General features: G+C 40.8%; 2 protein-coding genes across 2 annotated transcripts in view; one reads left to right on the top strand and one right to left on the bottom strand.

The window, feature by feature from the left end:
- abitram (actin binding transcription modulator) overlaps positions 1-11,490 on the top strand; it is a 57,906-nt gene extending 46,416 nt beyond the window's left edge. The window contains 3 exon segments of the mRNA XM_068012011.1: positions 5,442-5,511; positions 5,604-5,738; positions 5,740-11,490. Of these exon segments, the coding sequence (XP_067868112.1) occupies positions 5,442-5,511; positions 5,604-5,738; positions 5,740-5,763 (229 nt within the window). The 3' untranslated portion in view covers positions 5,764-11,490.
- A 345-nt stretch (positions 11,491-11,835) lies between these two features.
- Positions 11,836-24,327, bottom strand: part of ctnnal1 (catenin (cadherin-associated protein), alpha-like 1) — a 412,359-nt gene continuing 399,867 nt past the window's right edge. Inside the window, exons 16-19 of the mRNA XM_068011975.1 lie at positions 21,123-21,179; positions 20,011-20,130; positions 14,184-14,267; positions 11,836-13,178 (exon numbers count right to left, since the gene is read on the bottom strand). Of these exons, the coding sequence (XP_067868076.1) occupies positions 13,014-13,178; positions 14,184-14,267; positions 20,011-20,130; positions 21,123-21,179 (426 nt within the window). The 3' untranslated portion in view covers positions 11,836-13,013. The remainder of the gene's footprint in view (positions 13,179-14,183; positions 14,268-20,010; positions 20,131-21,122; positions 21,180-24,327) is intronic.

Genomic DNA, 24,327 nt, shown 5'->3' with positions numbered 1-24,327 from the left:
CAATGCCAACGTCTGCTCAAGATGGCAAAGTAGTCTACTCAATGAATATGTAACTTGAGTGTGCTCATCAATATCCCCCAGCACCATTATTAACATAAGATTTCCTTTGAGAAATCCACTAAATTGTGATGTTAGGATGAAGAGCAGCATGACTACCTGGAAACCAGGCAGGTTGGACGACACAAGAGGTGCTGTAAGTCCACCTGTCAGTACCTGCATCTGTATATCAAGGCCACCAGATGCTACTTTAGCATATTAAAACTTAGGATTATATTCACTGGAGTTCAGAAGAGTGAGGGGGGAATCTCATAGAAACCTGTAAAATTCTAAGAGGACTTGACAGGGTAGATGCAGGAAGGATGTTCTCGATGGTGGGGGAGTCCAGAACCAGGAATAATCGTCTAAGGATACGGGGTAAACCTTTCAGGACTGAGATGAGGAGAAATTTCTTCACCCAGAGAGTGGTGAGCCTGTGGAATTCGCCACCACAGAAAGCAGTTGATGCCAAAACATTGTATGTTTTCAAGAAGGAGTTAGATATAGCAACGGGATCAAAAGGTATGGGGCGAAAGCAGGAACAGGCTACTGAGTTGGATGATCAGCCATGATCATAATGAATGGCGGAGCAGGCTCGAAGGGCCAAATGGCCTACTCCTGCTCCTATTTTCTATGTTTCTATGTTCTATGTTTCTATGTCCAACACCGAGAACTCAAATACTACAGAAAGCTGAGAGGAGTACAGAAAGTGGAGGTGTGAAAGCAAAGAGAGGGCATGAAAGAATATTGGCAAGCAAAATCAAGGTGAACCCAAAGATGTTTTATCAATACATGAAGAGGATAACTTGGGAGAGAGTAGAGCCCATAAAAGACCAAAAAGGTAACCTATGTGTAGGGGCAGGATATATTAATATGGTTCTTAATGAATACTTCGTCTCCCTATTTTATGAAGCCAGACACAATGCAGATATTGTACTTAAGGAGGAGGGGTGTGATTAAACATAGGAAGAGAGGAAGTATTAATGGGACTAGCATCCTTGAAAGTTGATAAATCACCAGAGCTGGATGAAGTGTGCCCTAGGCTGTTAAAAGAGTTGAGAGAGGAAATAGCAGAAGGTCTGACCATCATTTTCCAATCCTCACTGGATACAGGTGTGGTGCCGGAGGATTGGAGAACTGCTAACGTCGTGCCTCTGTACCTCAGCCATGATCGTATTGAATGGCGGAGCAGGCTTGAAGGGCCAAATGGCCTCCTCCTGTTTTTCTATATTTAAAAAGGGAGCGAAGGATAGACCGAATAATTACAGGCCAGTCAGTCTAACCTCAGTAGTAGGCAAATTATTAGAATCTATTCTGAGACACGAGATAATCTGTCACTTAGAAAGGCTCAGGTTAATCTAGGATAGTCAGCATGGATTTATTAAGGGAAGATCTTGTTTGACCAACTTGATTGAATTTTTTGAAGAGGTAACAAGGAAGATAGATGAGGATAGTGCAGTTAATGTGGTCTACACGGATTTTAGCAAGGCTTTTGACAAGGTCCCACATGGCAGACTGGTTAAAAAAAATAAAATCCCACGGGATCCAGGGAAATGCAGCAAGGTGGATACAAAAGTGCCTCAGTGGCAGGAAACAAGGGTAATTGTTGAGTGTTTTAATGACTGGAGGGCTGTTTCCAGTGGCGTTCCGCAGGGCTCAGTACTGCGTCCCCTGTGGTATAAACGATTTGAATGTAAATGTTGGGGACATGATCAAGAAGTTTGCAGACAACAGAAAGATTGGCCATGTGGTAGATAGCGAGGAGGATAGCTGTAGGCTGCAGGAAGATATTGGTGGTCTGGTTAGATGGGCAGGAAAGTGGCAAATAGAATTCAACCTGGAGAAGAGTGAGGTGATGCATTTGGCGAGGTCAAGCACGGCAAAGGAATGCACAATAAATGGGAAAATACTGAGAAGTGTAGAGGAAGTGAGGGACCTTGGAGTGAATGTCCACAGATCCCTAAAGATAGCAGGACAGCTTGATAGGGTGGCTACGATGGCATATGGAATCCTTTCCTTTATTAACCAAGGTATAGAATATAAGAGCAGGGAGGTTATGCTGGAACTGTATAACTCGTTGCTTAGGCCACAACTTGAGTACTGTGTGCAGTTCTGGTCATCTCATTACAGAAAGGATGTAATTGCACTAGAGAGAGTACAGAGGAGATTTATGAGGATGTTGCCAGGACTGGAGAAGTGCAGCAATGAGGAAAGATTGGATAGGATGGGGTTGTTCTCCTTGGAACAGAGAAGGCTAAGGGGAAATTTGATTGAGATGTACAAAATTTTGAGGGGCCTGGATAGAGTGGAGGTGAAGGGTCTTTTCACCTTAGCAGAGAGGTCAGTGACGAGGGGGCATAGATTTAAAGTGATTAGTAGAAAAATTAGAGGGGAGATGAGGAAAAACTTTTTCACCCAGAGGGTGGTGGGGGTCTGGAACTTACTGCCCGAAAGGGTAGTTGAGGGAGAAACCCTCAACTCATTCAAAGGAGTCTGGATATGCACCTCAATCTGCAGGGCTACGGACCAAATGCTGGAAGGTGAGATTAGAATAGGTGGATCCTTTTTTGACCAGCACAGACATGGTGGGCCAAGTGGCCTCTTTCTATGCCTTAAACTTTCTATGATTCTATGACTGGCGCTTGCGAAGATTCCCAACTCTCATGGCAGGTTGCAATAGCAGGCACAATGACACAGTCCTGTAGTACTAGTGAAGGCTTGTTTTAGGGTTTTTCTGTATTGTCCTACAGATACACCCCAGTCACATGTACTGGTTTACATGGTAATATATTAAAGAAGGCATGCTAGGATGATCATTAGCCACACTGTCTGGCTGCACAGCGATGATGCTATGACCTATATTTGCCAGCATTGTTGACTGTTTTTGGCAATGGCTATGGAGAAGTGTCTTCATAGAGCCCAGACCAGCATGCAACCAGATGCAACAACGACTTGCATTTATATAGCACCTTTAACATAGTCAAATGTTCCAAGGCACTTCACAGGAACGTTAACGAGCATAATTTGACGTTGAGCCACATGAGATTTTAGGGCATGCGACCAAAAGCTTGATGAAAAGGGTAGATTTTAACGAGCATCTCAAAGGTGGAGAGATTTAGGGAGGGAATTCCAGAGCTTAGGGCCCAGGAGTTGAAGGTACAGTTGTCAATGGTGGAGAGATTAATCAGGGGTGTGCAAGTGGGCAGAATTGGAGGAACGCAAAGGTCTTGGAGGATTGTAGGGTTTGAGGAGATTACAGAGAAAAGGAGCGGCGAGGCTGTGGAATAATTTGAAAACACAGATGAGAATTTTAAAATCGAGATGTTGCCAGCAGGGACCATTGTGCGTCAGCGGGCATGGCTGATGGGTGAAAGGGACTTGGTGCATGTTAGGATGAAGGCAGCAGAGTTTTGGATGAGCTCAAGTTTATGGGAAATCGGCCAGGAGAGCATTGGTATAGTCAAGTCCAGAGGTAACAAAGGCATGGATGAGCTGAGGCAGGGGCTGAGAAGGGTGATGTTCCGTACATCATCTTGGTGATGGAGCTGATATAAGGTTGGAATCTCATTTTGGGGTCAAATGGAATGCCAGGATGCAGTGGTGTCAGTCAACTGCAACCTCAAGCCTGCACGAAGGGTTTTCTTTCATTTTGCTTGCTGTTTCTTAATCCCCTTGGCCAAGCTGTTATGAGGCTGTGATGCCTTTTCAGCCTTTCTAAAGGCTTTTACAACATGTTGCTGCCCTTTCCCAAATCACAGTTCCTTTAATTGTTTCCCATCTCCTTAACATTCACATAACCTTTCTCTTGCACTACTAGTATGCTCCCTGCACTTCCCCAGTTGCTTTCTATATCTATGAACACGCAAATAAGCTGACCCAGGAAATTTGTGTGCTGTTCATACATTATTGGTAAGATAGAATTAACATCAATTCTTAACCTTAGGCCCTGTAATGTTCACACATGCGATGAAGATTAAGTTGCAGTGCTTTGTACTAGCCGAAATTGCTCAAATTGTAAGTATGTGGATTTTCTGTCGGCAAAGTGGACAGAGACTGCACTGATGAAGTTATGGTGAGAAAAATGACCAATAAATTCTTCCTTTTATAGCTGTTTGATCAACTTGAGATTATGAAATTATCAGACTCCTCTCTCCAGTAGTTCGGAAGTGCTGCCTTATTTAGCAGGGAGGCGGTGGCGTAGTGATAATGCCACTGGATTAGTAATCCAGAGGCCAGGCTTATGCTCTGAAATTTGAATTCAACTAAGAAATCTGGAATTAAAAGTTAGTCTAATTGTGACCATGAAACCATTGTCGATTGTTGTAAAAACTCATCTGGTTCACTAATGCCCTTCAGGGAAGGAAATCTGCTGTCCTTACCTGGTCAGACCTACATGAGACTCCAGACCCACAGCAATGAGGTTGACTCTTAAATGCCCTCTGAAATGGCCTCACAGGCCACTCAGTTCAAGGGCAATTTGGGATGGGCAATAAATGCTGGCATAGCCAGCGACACCCACATTCCACAAACGAATAAAAAAAAAAAATGGGAAGGATGCAACAATTGTTCACATTGGTGGTACCACCTTGAAATATGCAACATATTCCCTTCCCATGTTCTTGCTTTACTGTTTATATTTCCCAGTGACTCAAACCCTGACTGTGTTCCTCTCTGCCTTTTGGAAATGTATCCTAAATGCACTGAGGAAGATGTCCTAGATCACATTAGTTGCATTAGCAGTTATGTGGTATATTTGCATATTTTCTTCCTTCACAATCAGTTTTAGATTTGAAAATAATTCTTTTCTCATTCTTGCATCATGATTTTACCATCGAGGGGTGGCTGGTGACCTGTGTCCAGATGTTTGCCTGTCCAGAAAGAGAGACAGGCTGATGCATTATTCCTCCCTGTGCAGAACAGTCAGAATTCACAGACAAGCAATGGGCATAACGTTACCTCCTAAGAATGGTTCAGCATGTTTCTGCACTTACACTATCTTCAACCCCAGCTGCCAATAGTTTGCTTTTGGATGCACTGATGTTTTTCAACCCCTTTGTGAGACTTTTACTGGAGACTTGATATGAGGTAACAGGGCCACCCTGTGGCCATGTGAATAATTTTCCTCAAGTTATTGCAGATTTTAATACCAGGAATTGGCAGAATTCCACATTCTGTTACGGAGAAAATTTTTCACCCCTCGGGAAAAGAGCCAATGATAATTTCAGGCAATAGGCTTATTTTATTTGGGAACAGTTCACAAATGACAGTGACAGAAAAATAATTGAACGTGAGCCTGGATTGGATTGTGGGAAAAGGAAGTTGTTTATTTTCATGGTTATGTTATCTATCGTGTAAAGAAAACAAAGAGATGTTTGTGTTGCCCACTAAGTTTTTCCTTATTACAGTTGTATCAGAGGACGTTTATTGGAAGTAAATGAAAATATTCTTCAGGAGCCTAGCCTGTTACAAGAAAAGGTAAAATGAGATATATCGCACAGACTAAATTATTGGGGTTTGTTTTGTTTTACTTAATATAAAACTCGTTCTTTCTTTCTGTCCACAATTAGCCCTCCACAGAAGGATACATTGCTGTTGTATTACCCAAGTTTGAAGAAAGCAAAAGTATAACCCAAGGTTTAATGAACCAGGAGTCGTATAAAGATGTTATTTCAAAGAGACACAGTTCGGCAGCAGAAGAATTAGGAAGTACTGACACAAACCGTCTAGGACCTGCATCTCTTAGTAATTGTGATCCTTAAATAGTTGTTAAAGCTGTTTTTATTTCAGATAGAAAATAAAAGCAGCAATATTCTTGAAATATTTATAAACTTATTGTGTTGAGTGGATGATGCTTGTGATGGTGAATCAATGGTGTTTGCCCCCAAATTACATACTTGGGCAACTGGGAGTTCTTGGAAAATTAAGTTTCCTCAGTCCATTTCTCATTGAAAATGTACTGTTTAAAACATTATCATTTAAAAAGAAATCAGTGTTCGCAGTTGAATTATAGGATTAACTTTTTTTTTTGCTGGAAATACCAGATTACAGCTTTTTAAAATATATTTGAACATGCCTAGTGGAAACTCACGTTCTTCTAATCACTTAAGCTCAATAAAAAGAGTTCTGGAAATATTCAGCAGGTCTGTAACCTTTCATCAGAACTGGCAAAAATTAGAAATGTAATAGGCTTTGAGCCAGTGAAAGGAAGGATGGGGGGGTTGGTGGGTTGGAAGAACAACAAACTGAAAGGTGTGTGATAGGGCAGAAGAGATTAACAACAGCGATGTCACAGAACAAAAGACAAAGGGAGTGCTAACGGTTGTAAAAGATGATGGATTAGGCCAGAGGCAGAATAAAGAACCGATCTGACCAAAAGCAAAAACATGAAAAACTGGTTTAAGAAAAAAGTAAATACATTTTAAAAAAATTAAAAAGGCAGTCATGCTCTGAAATTGTCGAACTCAATGTTGAATCCAGAAGGCTGTCGAGTGCCTAATTGGAAGATGAGGTACTGCTCCTCAAGCTGAGCTTCATAGGAACACTAGCAGGCCAAGGACAGAAATGTGGGCAGGATGGTGAATTAAAATGACAAGCGACCGGAAGCTCAGGGTCATGCTTGTGGACTGAGTGGAGGTGTTCTGCAACATAGGTGGCGCAGTGGTTAACACCGCAGTCTCACGGCTCCAGCGACCCGGGTTCGATTCTGGATACTGCCTGTGCGGAGTTTGCAAGTTCTCCCTGTGACCGCGTGAGTTTTCGCCGGGTGCTCCGGTTTCCTGCCACAGCCAAAGACTTGCAGGTTGATAGGTAAATTGGGCATTTGTAAATTGCCCCTAGTGTAGGTAGGTGGTAGGGATTATTGCAGGGTTAGTATAAATGGGTGGTTGTTGGTCGGCACAGACTTGGTGGGCCACGTGCTGTATCTCTAAATAAAATAAAAAATAAATCTACGTTTGGTCTTCCCAGTGTAGAGGATGTCACATTGTGAGCAGCGAATACTAAATTGAAAGTAGTACAAGTAAATCACCTTGCATGACTGCCGTTTTAATTTTATTTATGTATTTTAAACCACATGCCTGTCTTAAACCCATTTTCCATGGTTTTGCTTTTGGACAGAACTATTCTTTATTCTGCCAGTAACATACTCTTTGGACTAATGCTTTGTCTTTTACTACAACTATTAGCACTCCCTTTGTCTTTTGTACTGTGGCATCAATCTCTCCTGCCCTATCATACACCTTCCCTTTTGTTGTTCTTCCCCGCCCCTTTTCACTTGCTCAAAGCCTGTTACATCCTAACTTTTGCCAGGTCTGATGAAAGGTTACAGACCTGAAACGTTAACTTTGCTTCTGTCTCCACAGATGCTGCCAGACCTGCTGAGTATTTCCAGTGCTTTGTTTTTTATTTCAGATTTACAGCAAATGCAGTAATTTGCTTTTACTTAAACTGTGCACTCTATTTGAGAACTTTGTAAATTTATTATGTACAGTGTGAAGGATTGTTGCTGTCTGTGTAACATGACATTTTAATGGAAAATGCTGCTGAAGTGGTAAATTTATCGTGCAGAAATGAGACCCGAGGTTGTGAAGACTTCACTAAATCATACGTTTAAAAAAAAAGACTTTGTTAAATACCCTAAATTGTATTAGATTAATGGATATTGTGTGCAGTCGGAATGACCTCATTCTATTTAATGAGTTGATTTGAATTGGTGTACTAGAAATGTATTATTCTAACAAAAGATTTCACATTTGAGTCTAATCAAGATTTTAAAAATAGTTTATTTGGATTGCTGTACTATTGACTCATGTTGGGTGATCTTATTTTCTTTGCAAGTAGACAGTAACCCATACCGTAGACCAGTAATACATGATTATAATTTGGTAGAACTGGCTACATGTAACTATATAAATTGAATAAACTGTATTTGAAGTAGGAAAAACTTGGAAAGGCAAAGCAGATTGATCATCATGTGAAGGGTGATGTTACAGTTTCTCATTGCTGAGTGACCTATATATTTCCAGAATTTTGTGTTTTTGTTGAAGGTCTCTTGAATGTTGTTTTTTGGATTAAGTTGTGGGCACCTTGGATTACTAATTCAGTAACACTGAGAAGCCGAGTTCAAAACCCACCATTGCAGTTTGAAAATGAGGTTTTTTTAACAGCTCTTTATTTCCAGATTTTATCAATTTAAAAAAAAAACTATGACCCAAGTAAATTGTTGTAAAAATCCAACTGGTTCACTGTCATTAAGGAAACCCACCATCCTTACCTTGTCTGGTCTATGTGTGACTCCAGTATCTCATCAACATGCAGGACTATTAACTGCCCTCCAATGTGGTCTACAAGCCACTCAGTGGTATCAAAATACCTTCTCGAAGATAGTGATCAGCATTTTATAGCCTATCTTGCCATCAGTACCCACAGCCTGAGAATGAAGTTTTGTTCTAGCCATTCTCTCTTTTGTCTTTGTTCATCATCACCGGCTTCCCATAGTCATGGAATCTAACTCCTTGTGCTCTGGCCCAACAAATGTGTCAGCCTAGATCTCAGTACTGCAGGGATTCCAACCTTTTCAAAAGTGGCTACAGCCCCCAACTTCATATGCAGCCCAGTCACACAATTTGATTATGCAAAATATGAGCCCCATATAAAATGTAAGGTTCCCTCCTCCTTCACACCCCCAGTCCTCCTTCCCCCAACACACACACCTAGATGAAGCTGCCCATGTATACAAACCAACCTCTCCTTTCACAAAATGAGGTCTCCATCCTCAAAATAATTCAAATTCCCCCTTCTATCTCCCAGTCTTCCTCTCCATCTCAAATGAATTTTACTCCAATCACTTGAATACAGGACATTTGTACATCAGCACCCAAATTCTAATGACTTATTAATGTTTAGTAAGATGAAATTGCACTTTAGATTTATGAGCACAATAGCCATTAGGAGGTACAGTTTTTAAATAATAAATTCTAAACTTAAATCTTTAGCTTCTGTTTTTCAGAGAAATTGTGCAGCATAGGAATCATTTAATGGGATCCTGCGTCTGACACCTTGTCCATTTTTCATAACTGAGCAGCCGGACAGTCAACACATCCTGAGGCAATATCATTTAGTTTTAATAGATAATTGAAGAATGAATTATGCATAACTGCTTGGCAAAAGAAAGAACTTGAATAAATAAATATATTCATATAATCTTTGATGTAGATCTCGACAAAAATCTTCTTTGGAATTTTCCACCAAGTTTTAAATTGGAAATTAATGACAAAGTTTAGTCAGATTTATTCCTTATGCCACTGAAACACAGTAACATTATAACTTTATTAGAATATGCTAAGGCACCTGTTACTACATTAGTAGTAAGGAAAAAATAAGTAATTTTGGCCATCAATTGCAGTTACCTTTTATGTATGACAGGTAAAGCGAAATATGATCATTAATAACTCGTAAGGAATTACATAAAAGCAGAATGACTTGGTAATAACTGAAGAGTTTTTGACTATCAAACACCTAAGTACTTAATTTACAGAAACTGAATTGCAGTTGCTGTGTCTGTTCAGCACAAAACATTAAATGCCAAAACTTGAACAAAAATTATTTTATTTTTCCTGGGTTGAAACCTGTGCACCATCTACAAGGCCTGTCTGTGCCAGGAGTGGGATGGAATACTCTCTCCACTTGCCTGGATGAGTGCAGCTCTAACAACACTCAATGATCTCGACACCATCCAGGATGAAGCAGCGCACGTGATTGGCACCCCACCTAATCATCTTAAACATTCACTCCCTCCACCACTGTGTACCATAGACACGATGCACAGCAGCAATGCGCAAGGCTCCTTTGCCAGCACCTTTTTAACCCATGAGCTCCACCTGCTGTGACTGTGCATCAACTGGGTTACTTTTTAAAATTAAGTAGATTGATTAACTGCAAAGCTATTAAATTAACTATATGGTACTGATTATGCAATTTGAATTGAGGGTGTGGCATTGCATTGTACTGTTCACCAACCCCCTCCCAAACTTCCTCAGCACCTGCAGGGAATCCAAGCCCTGGGTCTAGTCTTCTGGGTAGTTTTTTTTCCTCCAATCTTCAGTTAGCCCTTTCACCCTAGTATTGGTCAGAATTGGCCAGCACAAAAATGATGGGCCAAATGGCCTCCTGCACTTTTATATTGGTACAACAAAGAAAGGAGGCCATTCACCCCATTGAGTCTGAGTCGGCTCTTTTGGAGAGCAATCCAGCTTAGTACCACTCCCCTGATCTTTCCCTATACGCCTGCACTTTTTTCTGCTTCATATTTAGCCACGTTCCTTTAAAGGCTGCTCCTGAATCTCTATCTACCATTCTACCATGCAATGTAACCATTCATTGCAAAGCAACCTACCTGGTCATGTAACATTCTATGAATTAGCATCTTCAAAGTCACTTGCTATCGTTCACAGCAATCCAAGACTGTAGATATTGAAGGGCCCAGGAATCTCTGGGATGCCCCTGTTGACCTTCAGTCATTCCTCAGCTGAGTGTGCACACCCTACCCATCATAATCAACTGCTCTCTTTACATGTGCTGACCTGTGTTTTTCTACCATTTACAATTTTTCTTCTTTATACGAGCAACACTAGCAGATTCAATCAGCAGAGAGGCTGCCATGTGCTATGGCAGTAAACATGATTTCCTGTAGAAATATTTAAGAGATTCTTGAATTTGACTTCATTTAGAATCAAGGGGAAAGTTTATTGCTCCAAGTCACAACCTCACATTTGTACATTCAGTTGGAATGTTGAGCAATGTCAAATCAAGCAGCACCAACAACTGCAGCAAAGATTGAAATAACAGGGTCCTGCTGTCAGTCACAGATTTTAATGCTTTTAGTGACTCTCCATTCCAGTAGTGGGCAGCACCATGGCAACCTCAGAACCTGTAGTTTGAGCAGCATTACGTGCAAGGTACACACTCCCATAGAATCACACAACCTTCAATTCAGTTGTGCAAGTCTTGAGTAGAAAGTTGTCAAGAACACTTTTTCCCCTAGGTTCAATCATTTTTTTTTCATGTTTCTATGCATCATGGTTGTATATTTAGTAGCAGGTACTTTTTCAACAAATCAACCAAAAGTTTTACTGGATTTGGATTAGGCTTCACATTTCCAAAAATCATGTGACTTTGGAAAGTAACAGAATTGCTGCATGTGAAGAATCCATAATATTAGACACAGATCAAAATAAGTTAACTGGAATCAATTCACACAAGGTTCATTTAGGTAGGCTAATGTAAAAACAAACAAGTTAAAAAAAATCTTACTGTCTGAAGATATTACATTGGTAATTCACTACCAAAACTTAATGAGAAACTCCATCAAACTGCATCTTTTACAAGGTTACTGTAAATGCTGATCGAGTGCAGAAAGACACCTAAAATATTTTAAAAACAATATTGTGTGTAGACAACAGAAAACTCTTGAGTTTTTTTTATTACTATCTCGTCTTTAATTTCAGCTTTTTTTGAGCAACTAGGTTTTTCATTAAGGGTTCAGTAGCTGAAGTAACTCCAGTATAGGTTATATCAGGTAACACCAGGAATGTCAATGAGGCCTGGAAGCTGCATTACTGCAGTTGCTATAAAAATACTGTAGTTGATAATAAACATAGATTATGACACTAAACAGCAACATTTTTAAGCAAACATAAAGGTGTGTGACATCTATGTAAAACAATCTTCAAGAGTAAGATATAAATGCTATATATTAAGGGCATCAGAAATAGTGAGGCATTACACTTATTTATTGGTTGATATACAACTTAAGAATGAATTTGATTTAAATTTATATCAACATGCCAAATACTTCCTTTTGTGTGTATGAAGTTCATTAAACAATACACAAAAGGTGATGATTAACGAATTAGAATTTTATTTTAAAAAATATAACTTTACATGTTAATTGTCAGAGAAATGTAAAAAACTGGCTTTTCAGGTAATACAAATCCAGTAGAAGTTCTCGATACTAAATATTTCCAGTGATTCGTGCATCAACATTCCAAACCCACTGCATATCAAATTCACCAGAAAAATAGTGAAATTAGGAGAGTTCATGGAGGAAACAGGGCGATGGAGGGACAGAACATAATTAAGAGTCCTACTCATTACAGCTACCTGTTCTCTAAAGCTCTTGCAGTCTGCTTGATTGCTCTTTCTCCTAAAAGCAAAATACTTGAAGTACTTTCAAAATAAATTTATATTTGTTCTCAAGAACTTTTAATTTGTAGCTAGTAGGGAAAAAACACAAACTCGAGATTCTGAAAGAGAAAACTTGAAAGCAAGATCAGTCTTTGATTATGTTGGTATAAATTTAGAACTAACTAGAAGGAAGCCTGGGCCTTTCTCCTGAAAATTTACACCAGCATTAGGAGAAGCAGGAGGGGAAACAAAGACAGTGGTGCCAACTTATTTGGATGCACCCAAGTTATCAAAGTTTGTTGCACTTGCCTGCCTGCAAATATTATAATTTGGTTTAATTACCTTACACAGCAGTAATGTACGTCTGTAATATCCAGTTTATGCTCTTACACATTTTTGACCATAGCAGCATCAAAGGACTAATTGCATCAGTAAGACATTCACAAAGGGATTAAAATAAACTATTAGCAGGCTAAGAAAGAAAAAAAATCCAGCATTAACACATTTCTGAGAAGATATCTAACCAAATTAGCCATTCCGTTAGTATTACTTCAGACACTACAGAGCTAAAGAAAAAAATACTGTTTAAAGTAGGAGGCCTGAAACAGTCAGATCTCCAAGTGGTGGAATCTGCCAGGGATAATGCTGGTTTTTCATCAACATTAAGTACTACAAATGTAACAAACATTGGTTACAGGCAACTATGAGCTGACGGACTTGCAGCTGGAACTGCACAGAGTTTACAGTACATGTGACAATGCTTTTTATAGTGTTATGACCACTCGAGTTTCCCGTCATTTACTTTCTAAGAATGTTAAGTTTGCCATGTGCCTTTCCAGAGATTTCACGCCAAACGTGTCTGTGTTCTTTCCATCTAAGCTCTCGCCATTTGCAACCGTCTGTAGTTGACTTCCTCTCCAGCCGTGGGGAGAACCCATAAATGTCTGATCTACTTTACACTAAAATATATGAAAAAAATTACAGATCATTGAGGACCACAAAACATAAATACTAAACCACAATTCACATTCTGTCAATAAATAAATATTCCATATGTTTAGCTGCTTTATTATACGTTTAGTAGGCTTCACCTTATAACTAGTTAAATTCCAACTAAATTTACTGCTGTAAAGTTCAGTTTAATTTTCCAAATTACATTTCATCTGGGCTGCTACATTTTATTACAGCAATGTATTATCACACAGTGGAGCTCCTCTCATAGTCATCCCAACAAAGACATAATAATTCTGCATAGGGACAGAGAGAAATCACAAGATTCTCCTTGTACTCATACTAGTTGGGTTAAGAACAATGCTCATTGCAATGTTCTCCCAATGTCCTGGCCAACGTTCCTCCTTTGATCAACAATTTGTGTACAACAAATCCAACAAACAGCAATGAAATCTGTTTTTATGGTGGTATTGGTTGAGGGAGGAAAGACTTGTCCTCCCGGCCACTAAATTACATTTTGAAGGGCAGTCATTGTTATGCAGCCAATTTACTAACTTAAGTGACAGCACATCAAAAACACCACAGATAGCAATGAGATGAATGACCAATGAATCTGTTTTAATGGTAAACGGATGGTCTGGGCACTGGTTGAACGTAGGTTTGTAGTGGAGTTTGAACGTACAACCTTCTGACACTGAGTTTTATATAGAACTCCTATTCCAAATATATTAAATCTTCCCCAATTATGTTTTTAATGGTTACTTCACTAGACAATTAAACCATTGCCAAATTCTACCTATATGCAGATAGCGGTGTGATATTAGTCTTGCCAAGACACTTTAGATGTCTTGTACATACAAAATTCAATCTTTAGTTTTTATGCTGAATTGCTTCATTAATGTTAAATAAATCACGACCTGCTTATTAGCTACTTTTAATTTTCAATTTATAGAACTTTTGATCCAGGCATATAATTTTGTGAAATGATTTGTTTCAGGTCATTATCATCTTACCTTTTTTAACAGTTTGTAACAAAGAGAAAGAATCTTCATCAATACAGTCATTACATTCTTTGTTTCCTGAATGGAAGTATCAACCTAAAAGCATACAATAGTGTAAAAGAATAATATGCAATACTGATACTTAACTACTTAAGTTGTAATAAAGCTCCTATTGATATGCTGAAATAACTCATTTACACAGATCCCTTTCCTTGCACCTCCTCACATCTAAATGGATACTGACTGAAATCAGTACTATTCTTTCTAACTGTAAATCATTCATTCTCTTTATCTGTAAGCAGTACAATTTCCTTTGAAATCCTCACCCGTGAGAACATAAGAAATCGGAGCTGGAGTAGGCATTTGGCCTTTCGAACCTGCTCTGCTACTCAATAAGATCATTGCTAATCTTGCACCTCAACTCTACCTTCCTGCACTTTTCCATATCCCTGAATTCTCTTAGTACCCAAAAATCTACCTACTTCTGTCTTGAATATACTCAACGACTGACCATCTACAGCTCTCTGGGGTAGAAAATTCCAAAGGTTCACAAACCTTTGTGAGAAGAAATTTCTCCTTATTTCAGTCCTAAATGATCAAACCCTTATTCTGAGACTGTGGCCCCCTGTTCTAGATTCCCCACCCAGGGAGAAACATTTTCTAAGCATCTACCTTGTCAAGCTTCTTAAGATTTGATATGTTTCAATTAGATCACTGCTCATTCTTCTAAACTACTGGGAATATAGACCTAGCCTATCAATCTCTCCTCCTAGGACAATCCCCCCATCCCAGGAACAGGCCTAGTGACCTTTGTTGTACTCCCTCCAGGGCAAATATATCCTTCCTTAGGTAAGGAGACCAAAACTGCACACAGTAGTGGCCCCATCAACTGTAGTAAGACTTCTTTATTCTTGTATCTAATCCCTTTGTAACAAAAGCTAACATACCATTTGCCTTCCTAATTGCTTGCTGTGATTCATGTATAGGAATATCCAGGTCCCTTTTAATGCACACATTTCCCAGTGTCTCATCATTCAAAAAATATTCTGTTTTTTAAAATTTTTCCTACCAAGGTGGATATCTTCACACTTCGCCACATTGTATTCCATCTGCTATGTTCTTGCCCAACCTGTCTATATCCCTCTGCAGCCTCTTTGCGTTGTCCTCACCTCCTCCTTTCCTACTTAACTTGGTATTGTCAGAAAACTTTGATACATCACACTTGGTCCCCTCCTGCAAGTCATTGATACAGATTATAAATAGCTGAGGCCCAAATACTGATCCTTGAGCTACCTCACTAGTTATAGCCTGAAAACCCGAAAGTGTCCCATTTATTCCTACTCTCTGTTTTCTGTCCATTAACGAATCCTCAATCCATGCTAACACGTTACCCCTAATCCCATGACCCTTAATTTTGTGTAACAATCTCGTGTCGCACCTGATCAAATGCGTCTTGAAAATTCAAATACAATACATCCACTGGTCCCCCTTAGCCATCCTACCAGTTACATCCTCAAAAAACTAACAGATTTGTCAACTGATTTCTCTGTCGTAAATTCATGTTGGGCTAAATCTGTTACCATGTGCTTAATAATAGATTCCAGCATTTTTCCTACTACTGATGTTAGGCGAATTGGCTTATAGATCCCTATTTTCTCTATTCTTTCTTAAGTAGTGGGGTTAAATTTACTACCTTTTAATCCTTGGAAACTGTTCTAGAATCTAAGGAATTCTGGAAGATCACAACTAATGCATCCACTATCTCTGCAGCTACCTCTTTTAAAACCCTAGGATACAGGTCGTCAGGTCCAGGGAATTTGTCACCACTTAATCCATTAATTTCTCCAGTACTATTTCTTTACTTATATCGATTTAAGTTCCTCATTCTCACTGGATCCTTGGTTCCCCATTATTTCCAGAACTTATTTTGTGTCTTCTACCATGAAGACAGATACAAAGTATTTGTTCAATGTCTCTAACATTTCCTTGTTCCCCATTATAATTTCAACTCTCTGTGCCTTTAATGGACCCACATTTCCTTTCACTAATCTCTTCCTATTTACATACTAACAGAAATGTTTACAATTTGTTTTTATGTCTCTTCCTAGTCTACTCACATATTCTTTTTTCTATCAATTTTTTGCCTACCTTTGCTGAATTCCAAAATATTCCCAATCCCCAGGCTTATTACTCGTTTGTCAACACTTTAAGCCTTCCTTTGATCAAATACCATCTTCAATTCCTCTTGTTAGACACAGACCACTTTTTCTGTGGGTTTTCTGTGCCTTAAAGAAATGTATATTTGTTGCAAATTATGCATTAATTCTTTATATGCTAGCCATTGCTTTTTGACCGTCATTATCTTTAAATATGGTTTCCCAGTCTACCTTAGCCAACTCACGCCCTCATACCTATGTAGCTTGCATTGTTTAGATTGAACACCTTAGTTTCAGACTCAACTAAATCATTTTCAAACTCAATATAAAATTCTATCATATTATGGTTACTCTTCCCTACAGGCCTCTTCTCTTTACTACAAGGTCATTAATTAACCCTTTCTCACTGCACAATATTAGATCTAAAATAGCCTGTATCCAAGTTGGTTCCTCGAAATACTGACCTTGAAAACTATCTTGTGTACTTTCCATAAATTTGTCCTCCACGCTATTAATGCAAATTTGGTTTGCCCGGTCTATATGAAGGTTAGCGTCCCCCATGATTACTGTATTACCCTTGTTGCATGTGCCTCTAATTTCCTGATTTATACTCTGCCCTGAACTATAACTACTGTTGGGGGGGCCTATAAATAACTCCCACCAATGTTTTCTTCCCTGTGCTGCTCCTTGTTGTTTCGTAGCTCCACTCAAACTGATTCTACATCTTGATTTTCTGAGTTAGGATCCTTTCTTTTACCGTCTTTATTCCATCCTTTATTTTCAGGGCTACTCCTCCTACTTGTCCCTTTTGCTTATGTCTTCTAACAGTTAAGTATTCTGGAATATTTAGTTCCCAACTGATCACTTTGCAACCACTTCTCCATAATGGCTGTTAGATCAAACCTATTAATTTCTATCTGTGCTATTAATTCATCTAATTTGTTGCAAATGCTTCACACATTTGGATATAGTGCCTTTTGCTTTTTCTAATTTTCCCTGACATCACTTTAGTCACTAATGCCCTATTACCTTTGTTACTCTCACTGTCCTTTACTGACCCACTCTGCTTATTTTTACACAAAATTCTGCTCTCCTCTGCTCCAGAGCCTTGACATTTTCCTTGCTGCTTTTGCATTTACTGTTCCTGAATTCTCCCAACCACCCCTTTATTAGTTTAAAGCCTTTTCTACTGCCCTAGTTATTCAATTCGTCAGGACACTGGCCTCAGCCCAGTTTAAGTAGAGCCTATCCCAACATAACACCTCCTTCTTTCCTCAGTACTGATGCCAGTGCAGTGCCAGAAACAAAACCCCTGCCTCTCACACCATTCTTTCAGCCACGCATTTAACCTCCTAATCGATTTATCCCTATGCCAATTGGCACGTGGCTTAGATAACACTCCAGAGATTATTACCTTTGAGGTTCTGGTTTTTAAATTGGACCCTGAGTCCTCAAACTCTCTCAGCAGATCATTCCTAATTCTACCTATGTCGTTGGTTCCTACATGAACAGTGACAACTGGATCCTTCCCCTCGCACTCCAAGTTCTCCTCCAGCCATGAGGAGATGTGTTTTACCCTGCCACCAGGTAGGCAACACAACCTTCAGAACTCCCAGTTGTGGCTACAGAGAGCAGTATCTATTCTCCCGACTTTACTGTCCCCTATAACTACCACATTCCTTTCACTCCCCGTATGGAGGGTCCATCAACACAGACCTTCAAACTGGCAAGGGTTACCAAAGTTCTTGGAAGGACTGGTTCCCAAGGACAGTGTACTCAGGTCCATGTGGAATTTATGGATGACAGCAACTGTTACATCATTTGAAATGTAAAAGGACCAATCCGTGAGGGAGATGTGCCCACAATTTTGGAGTCTGAGTGGGAAGCAAGACGATTATGATAACAGATCTACAAAACTGATGCCAACTGAAGCCTCTATCTAAATAACTGGTTGCAGACAATTACACAACTTTTTTTGACAGAATGGAATAAATGTCTATAAATGAATAGTCAAAAAAAAATGGTGCTGTGGTCAGTTTGCCCATCCACCCTGCAGTCCTTTTTTCATCCATACAGGTAGCAAGTACCTTGTACCTGTTGGTCAAAGGCTGAGGCTCTCCATCACTACATCCTGAATCCCCATACCTGCCTGACTCACAGTCACACCCTACTGTCCCTGACCAACTCTAAAGTTCTGCTTAATCTAAGGGGTCTGACTGCCTCCTGGAACAAAGTGTCCAGGTAACTCCCCCGCCCTGATGCCCCACGATGCCTGCAGCTCAAATTCTAGGTTGTGTGTGTATTGTACACCTTCATCATGAAATCTAAAAAAACAACTTAAGCCATTGCTTTATTAATAAGCTCAGGAAAGATTACCGTTCACTACATTTTTTGGTTCTCATCACATGCATCATTTAATTTCTTATATGTTCAAATCAGCATTTCTGTACATCTCAAATTACGGGTTGGGTCGGGCCCATCTTCCAGGGCCGGCTTTTGGGCTGGGGTCGGGTCGGGCTGAGTCCAGGTTGAGTCGGGTCAGGTCGGCTGGACACACACGGTAAGTGCTCTGCTGATAAGTATTAAAAATAAAAAACTTACCTGAGCTGGGAGTCCGGAACGAAACGGAGTTTGCGCAGTGAGCAAGTGACGTCACTGTGACGTCATTGCACATGCGCCCGCAGGTTCAGTATCAGGAAGGTTAGTAAAGGGATGGTCGGGTCGGGCTCGGGTCGGGTTGAGTAGTGGCGGGTTGGATTCGGGTCGGGTCGGGCTTGGGTCCGCTGTGGTGAGGTCGGGTTCGGGTTGGGTTCTTTTTCGCGACCTAAAGCAGGCCTCTAATCTGGAGCATCTTTGCTGCTAACAGTGACCAAGAGTGAACTAGTTTATGGATTGGAGAAGTACTTTATTTTTGATGTTGTTTCCTGACTGCCTTTACAACAATACAGCTGATGATAGCCTGGTCTTTGACTTCACTGTAAGGCAGCACTCCAACCTCTAGAGGTACCAAGGACCAAGAGATGGTTGTGACTTTATCCTAACTTTTACCAAGTCTCGTTCACCTATCATCCCTGTGCTCGCTGACCTACATTGGCTCCCAGTTGAATAACTCCTGAGCTTTAACATTCTCACCCTTGTTTTCAAATTACTCGGTGATCTTCCACCTCCCTGTCTTTCTAACCTCTTCCATCCGAGATATCTGTGCTGCTCCAATTTTGGCCTTTTGCACATCTCCAATTTTAATTGCTCCACAATTGGTGGCTGCGCCTTCAGCTGTCTAGACATCTAGCTCTGGAATTCCCTTCCTAAACCCCTCTGCCTCTCTTTACTCCTTTAGGTGTTCCTTAAAACTTTCCTCTTTGACCAAGCTTTTATTCATCTACCCTAATATCTCATTATGAGGCTCAGTGTCAAATCACACTTGCGAAGCACCTTAGGATGGTTCTACTCCATCAAAGGCGCTATATAAATGCAACTTACTGTTGTACCTTTGGAGATATCAGCACCCTCAGCGACAAGTAAAATGCTAAAAGTAAAGAGTCTGCTGTGTCTTCTTACTGTGGATAGGCTGAGTGGTTTATTGCTCACTGGCAGGTACAGAACTAACCACACCATTCAGGATGTCGAATTGCAATTTGTAACTCACCCTACTAACCATCATTTGAGGTAAAGAAAGCACATACCTTTGCGAAAGTGGCAGCTTTGCCATGAACAGGGGTTTTGCTGGTCATCTGCAACTGCTGACATAAAGCAGGCAACCTCTCTGCCTCCATCTTCAGAGCTGCTTTTTCAGCCTCTTCCAGCTGAGGACAGAAAAAGACATTTAGTTCAGATTTAAATCACTGTCAGAACATATTGCATGGGAATGAATTAGAACTGTGTCAAGTCATCAGTTTTGTAATTAAATATTCTAATACTGAACACTAAATTAAATACTCAAGACTTTAAAACATCTTGCCGGTTATCTGTGCACACAGTGTATTTAATGTGTCGCGGTCATGCTGAATAAACCCCAGCTTCTTCAGATTAGATTTTACAGCTAATAAACACATAAGTTGCATAGCTAATGAAATAAAGACCAAGAATATCTGTCCGTGATAATTTTGTTATTCTTCAACCTGCTGTAGAACATGATGTGCATATAAATGAGAATGTGTGTGCAGCATTTTACCACAGTAATACTTGCATGAGACAGGTCAGTGAAAAGAGAATTAACATTGATTTTAAAATAATAGATTATAATGAATTTAAAATAGAAATTGATGTTCACATGCCACCAAATCTGTGTCATCTACAAATGCATCTGGATGAGATTCCAGATCAAACCAAACTCTCTCCATAGAGAATTAGAGCCATAAGAATTTTGCAAAGATGAATAGCTTAGTACTGACTTTTTCCCCAGCTTTCAAAACACAAACATTTTCTAATGTAAAACATCTGCAAAAGCTTTTATATAATAAACAGACAATATTGGAAATAGACAGCATGTAAAACAGAGAAAAGACTAGTTAACATTTTGCGTATAGACCCTATGTCAGAATAGAAGACGACAACCTTTTGTTCTGATGAAAAGTGCACCCCTGAATCCTTGATCTGTTTTTACTTCTGATTTCCAGCACGTGTTTTTTTAAAATATCTTTACAATTATATATTAACATTGGATAAGAAATAGACAGAAATATATTGAAACTCCAATCCTTTGCAAAAGTAATGCACAAGCATCCTTTTGGGGTGCAGATTTTAGAGTGTGCTTATTTCTAAAATGCAAGTCTGGCAGTGGTCCTCAGCAGCATACCTGATTTGAGAAAGAATGGAGAGATGTGTGCAATCTAAGACCTTCTTCAGAAAAGATCTGCAACAGAAAAAAGTACAATTAAAAAAAAAACTATATTCTTATGCACACAAGGCTTCCATTAAATCGATTCTTCACATTTGTTATGGTATATTTGTATTTCTGTTTGTGAAAAAATGTAAAGATTACAAAGTATAGAATCCCATTGAGAGAAACTCTTTTTCTTAAGGTTTCCTGAGGAATGACCATTGAAAATTACAGAAATTTCACATTTCTAAGATTCCACGGTGGCTTTTTTTTCAGCTGGCGCAGACACGATAGACCAAGTGGCCTCTTTCTATGCTGTACACTTTCTATGATTCTATTTTCATACAAATTTATCATGCTCATAATTGCTGACACACACTTTCACATAGGGAACAGAGTGGGCTATTTTTGTCTCACTACCATTTGTGCTCACAAACTGGGTAGTAGTACTACCAAAACGGAGCAGTTCCTAATCCCACCGGTCCTCATCGCTGCTTTGACGTCCATTCCGATTTTCCGCTAGACTGGAATCTCAGCGGCCAGAGCTCCTGTCAGAAATAAGTAGCAGCATAGTACATACGTGCAGAGGGATCAAGTGACTTCATTTAGACCCCACCGCCATTTTAGTCTCTGCCTGCCTGTCTGCCACCAGTTGATTCTCCCACTCACCAACCATGGGTGGCACAAGTCAGGAGGCAGCCATTTTCAGCAATAATTAAAAGGATCCTTTATTATTTGATCTTGGGACTTGGGAGCACGAGTACAGCTGCTAAACAAAGAGCCACACTCCTGCCACAGAAAAGCAGTATGATGCTGGTCAGTTACTGAATGGCCACTCCTGCTATTTCCTCAGTACAATTACACCTCACTCAAGTAATCAATTGAATGTGGGCAGTTCAAATTTGATCACAGACCGTAGCATTAGTAAAAACATAATATACTTGTATGTGCACTAAACTTTTTACACTTTTCTACAGCTTGAGTCCAAAGCACATCCTGATGAAAAAAACAGAAAATGCTGTTAGCAGCTAGGCAGTATCTGTGGAGAGAAAAGCAGAGTTAATGGGCTGGATTTTAAAGCCTTTCCGACGCTGGGAACGGTGGAGGGGGGGTGCAATAAAGATCAGAACGGAGGAGACCCACCATCGACCCCGACAGGCCCCATACCGATCTTGGTGGCGGTGGCGACGAGGCCTCGTGGTAGCCACCCCACCGCTCAGCGACGGGATCCATATTAAAATATATAAATGCCTACTTACCATGCTGGCCGTAGTGATTCTGCTGGTAGGTTGTTATCTTTATTGCGGTGGCCAGCAATGCAGCGCCTTCGAATCCCCGTTCGGGGAAACGTGGCATGACACCTGTGGGGAGGGGAGAGGTGATTTTCTCTGTGTGGGAGGGGGGAGCGGGGTTATAAGGCCACGGACTAGTCAGGAGGGTGATGGGAAGGGGTAAAGGACAAAGGTTTCGAACTTTGTGAGGGGGTGGGCGGAAAAGTCAAATTTTCACACTAGGTATTGTGGTGGTGGTGGGGGGGGGGGGGGTGGTGGGGAAGGGCAGGAATAATGTGCAATGTCACTGTGGGGGGGTGCGTGGGAGAGGGCATGGAATACTTATTTTATTCATTTTTATAAAATTAACTTCCAATGGACCTTTAAATTTAAAATGCACATTGAGGGCTGTAAGCCCTTTAAAAATGGCGCCGACGCCTGTGCATTGATGCCGGACGCTGTTTCCGGTGACAGCTCGCCTGCCCCCTCCATGTCATCGCGGGGGGTGGGCTCCGTGGCCATGCTTAATGAGCTGCCGTGTTTGAAATCGCGGTGGCTCCGCAGCATGGTCCCCGTGCATGTGGGTCTCATTTTTCTATGCCCACCACCTATTTCTGTGGTGGAGTCTGAAATGCAGCCCAACTTTTCAGGTCAATGACCTTTCATTCAAACTGGCAAAGATTAGAAATGTGATAGGTAGGGCGGAGAGCAAGAGACATTAAATGACAAAAGGTTTCATGGTACTTTCTTTTCTTCTTTCTTTCTTTCTTTTGGGCCTCCTTATCTCGAGAGACAATGGATACGCGCCTGGAGGTGGTCAGTGGTTTGTGAAGCAGCGCCTGGAGTGGCTATAAAGGCCAATTCTGGAGTGACAGGCTCTTCCACAGGTGCTGCAGAAAAATTTGTTTGTTGGGGCTGTTGCACAGTTGGCTCTCCCCTTGCGCCTCTGTCTTTTTTCCTGCCAACTACTAAGTCTCTTCGACTCGCCACAATTTAGCCCTGTCTTTATGGCTGCCCGCCAGCTCTGGCGAATGCTGGCAACTGACTCCCACGACTTGTGATCAATGTCACACGATTTCATGTCGCGTTTGCAGACGTCTTTATAACGGAGACATGGACGGCCGGTGGGTCTGATACCAGTGGCGAGCTCGCTGTACAATGTGTCTTTGGGGATCCTGCCATCTTCCATGCGGCTCACATGGCCAAGCCATCTCAAGCGCCGCTGACTCAGTAGTGTGTATAAGCTGGGGATGTTGGCCGCTTCAAGGACTTCTGTGTTGGAGATATAGTCCTGCCACCTGATGCCAAGTATTCTCCGAAGGCAGCGAAGATGGAATGAATTGAGACGTCGCTCTTGGCTGGCATACGTTGTCCAGGCCTCGCTGCCGTAGAGCAAGGTACTGAGGACACAGGCCTGATACACTCGGACTTTTGTGTTCCGTGTCAGTGCGCCATTTTCCCACACTCTCTTGGCCAGTCTGAACATAGCAGTGGAAGCCTTACCCATGCGCTTGTTGATTTCTGCATCTAGAGACAGGTTACTGGTGATAGTTGAGCCTAGGTAGGTGAACTCTTGAACCACTTCCAGAGCGTGGTCGCCAATATTGATGGATGGAGCATTTCTGACATCCTGCCCCATGATGTTCGTTTTCTTGAGGCTGATGGTTAGGCCAAATTCATTGCAGGCAGACGCAAACCTGTCGATGAGACTCTGCTGACGATGCTGCTTTAACATCTCACACTGAAGAATGCCTGCAAAGAGGAGTTCTCTGATGAGGACTTTCCGTACTTTGGACTTCGCTCTTAGACGGGCAAGGTTGAACAACCTGCCCCCTGATCTTGTGTGGAGGAAAATTCCTTCTTCAGAGGATTTGAACGCATGTGAAAGCAGCAGGGAGAAGAAAATCCCA

This window comes from Heterodontus francisci, chromosome 2 (assembly GCF_036365525.1).
Source record: "Heterodontus francisci isolate sHetFra1 chromosome 2, sHetFra1.hap1, whole genome shotgun sequence".
Lineage (NCBI taxonomy): Eukaryota > Metazoa > Chordata > Chondrichthyes > Heterodontiformes > Heterodontidae > Heterodontus > Heterodontus francisci.
The sequence above is the reverse complement of the archived record's forward strand: the minus strand, read 5'-3'. Positions and strand labels throughout refer to the sequence as shown.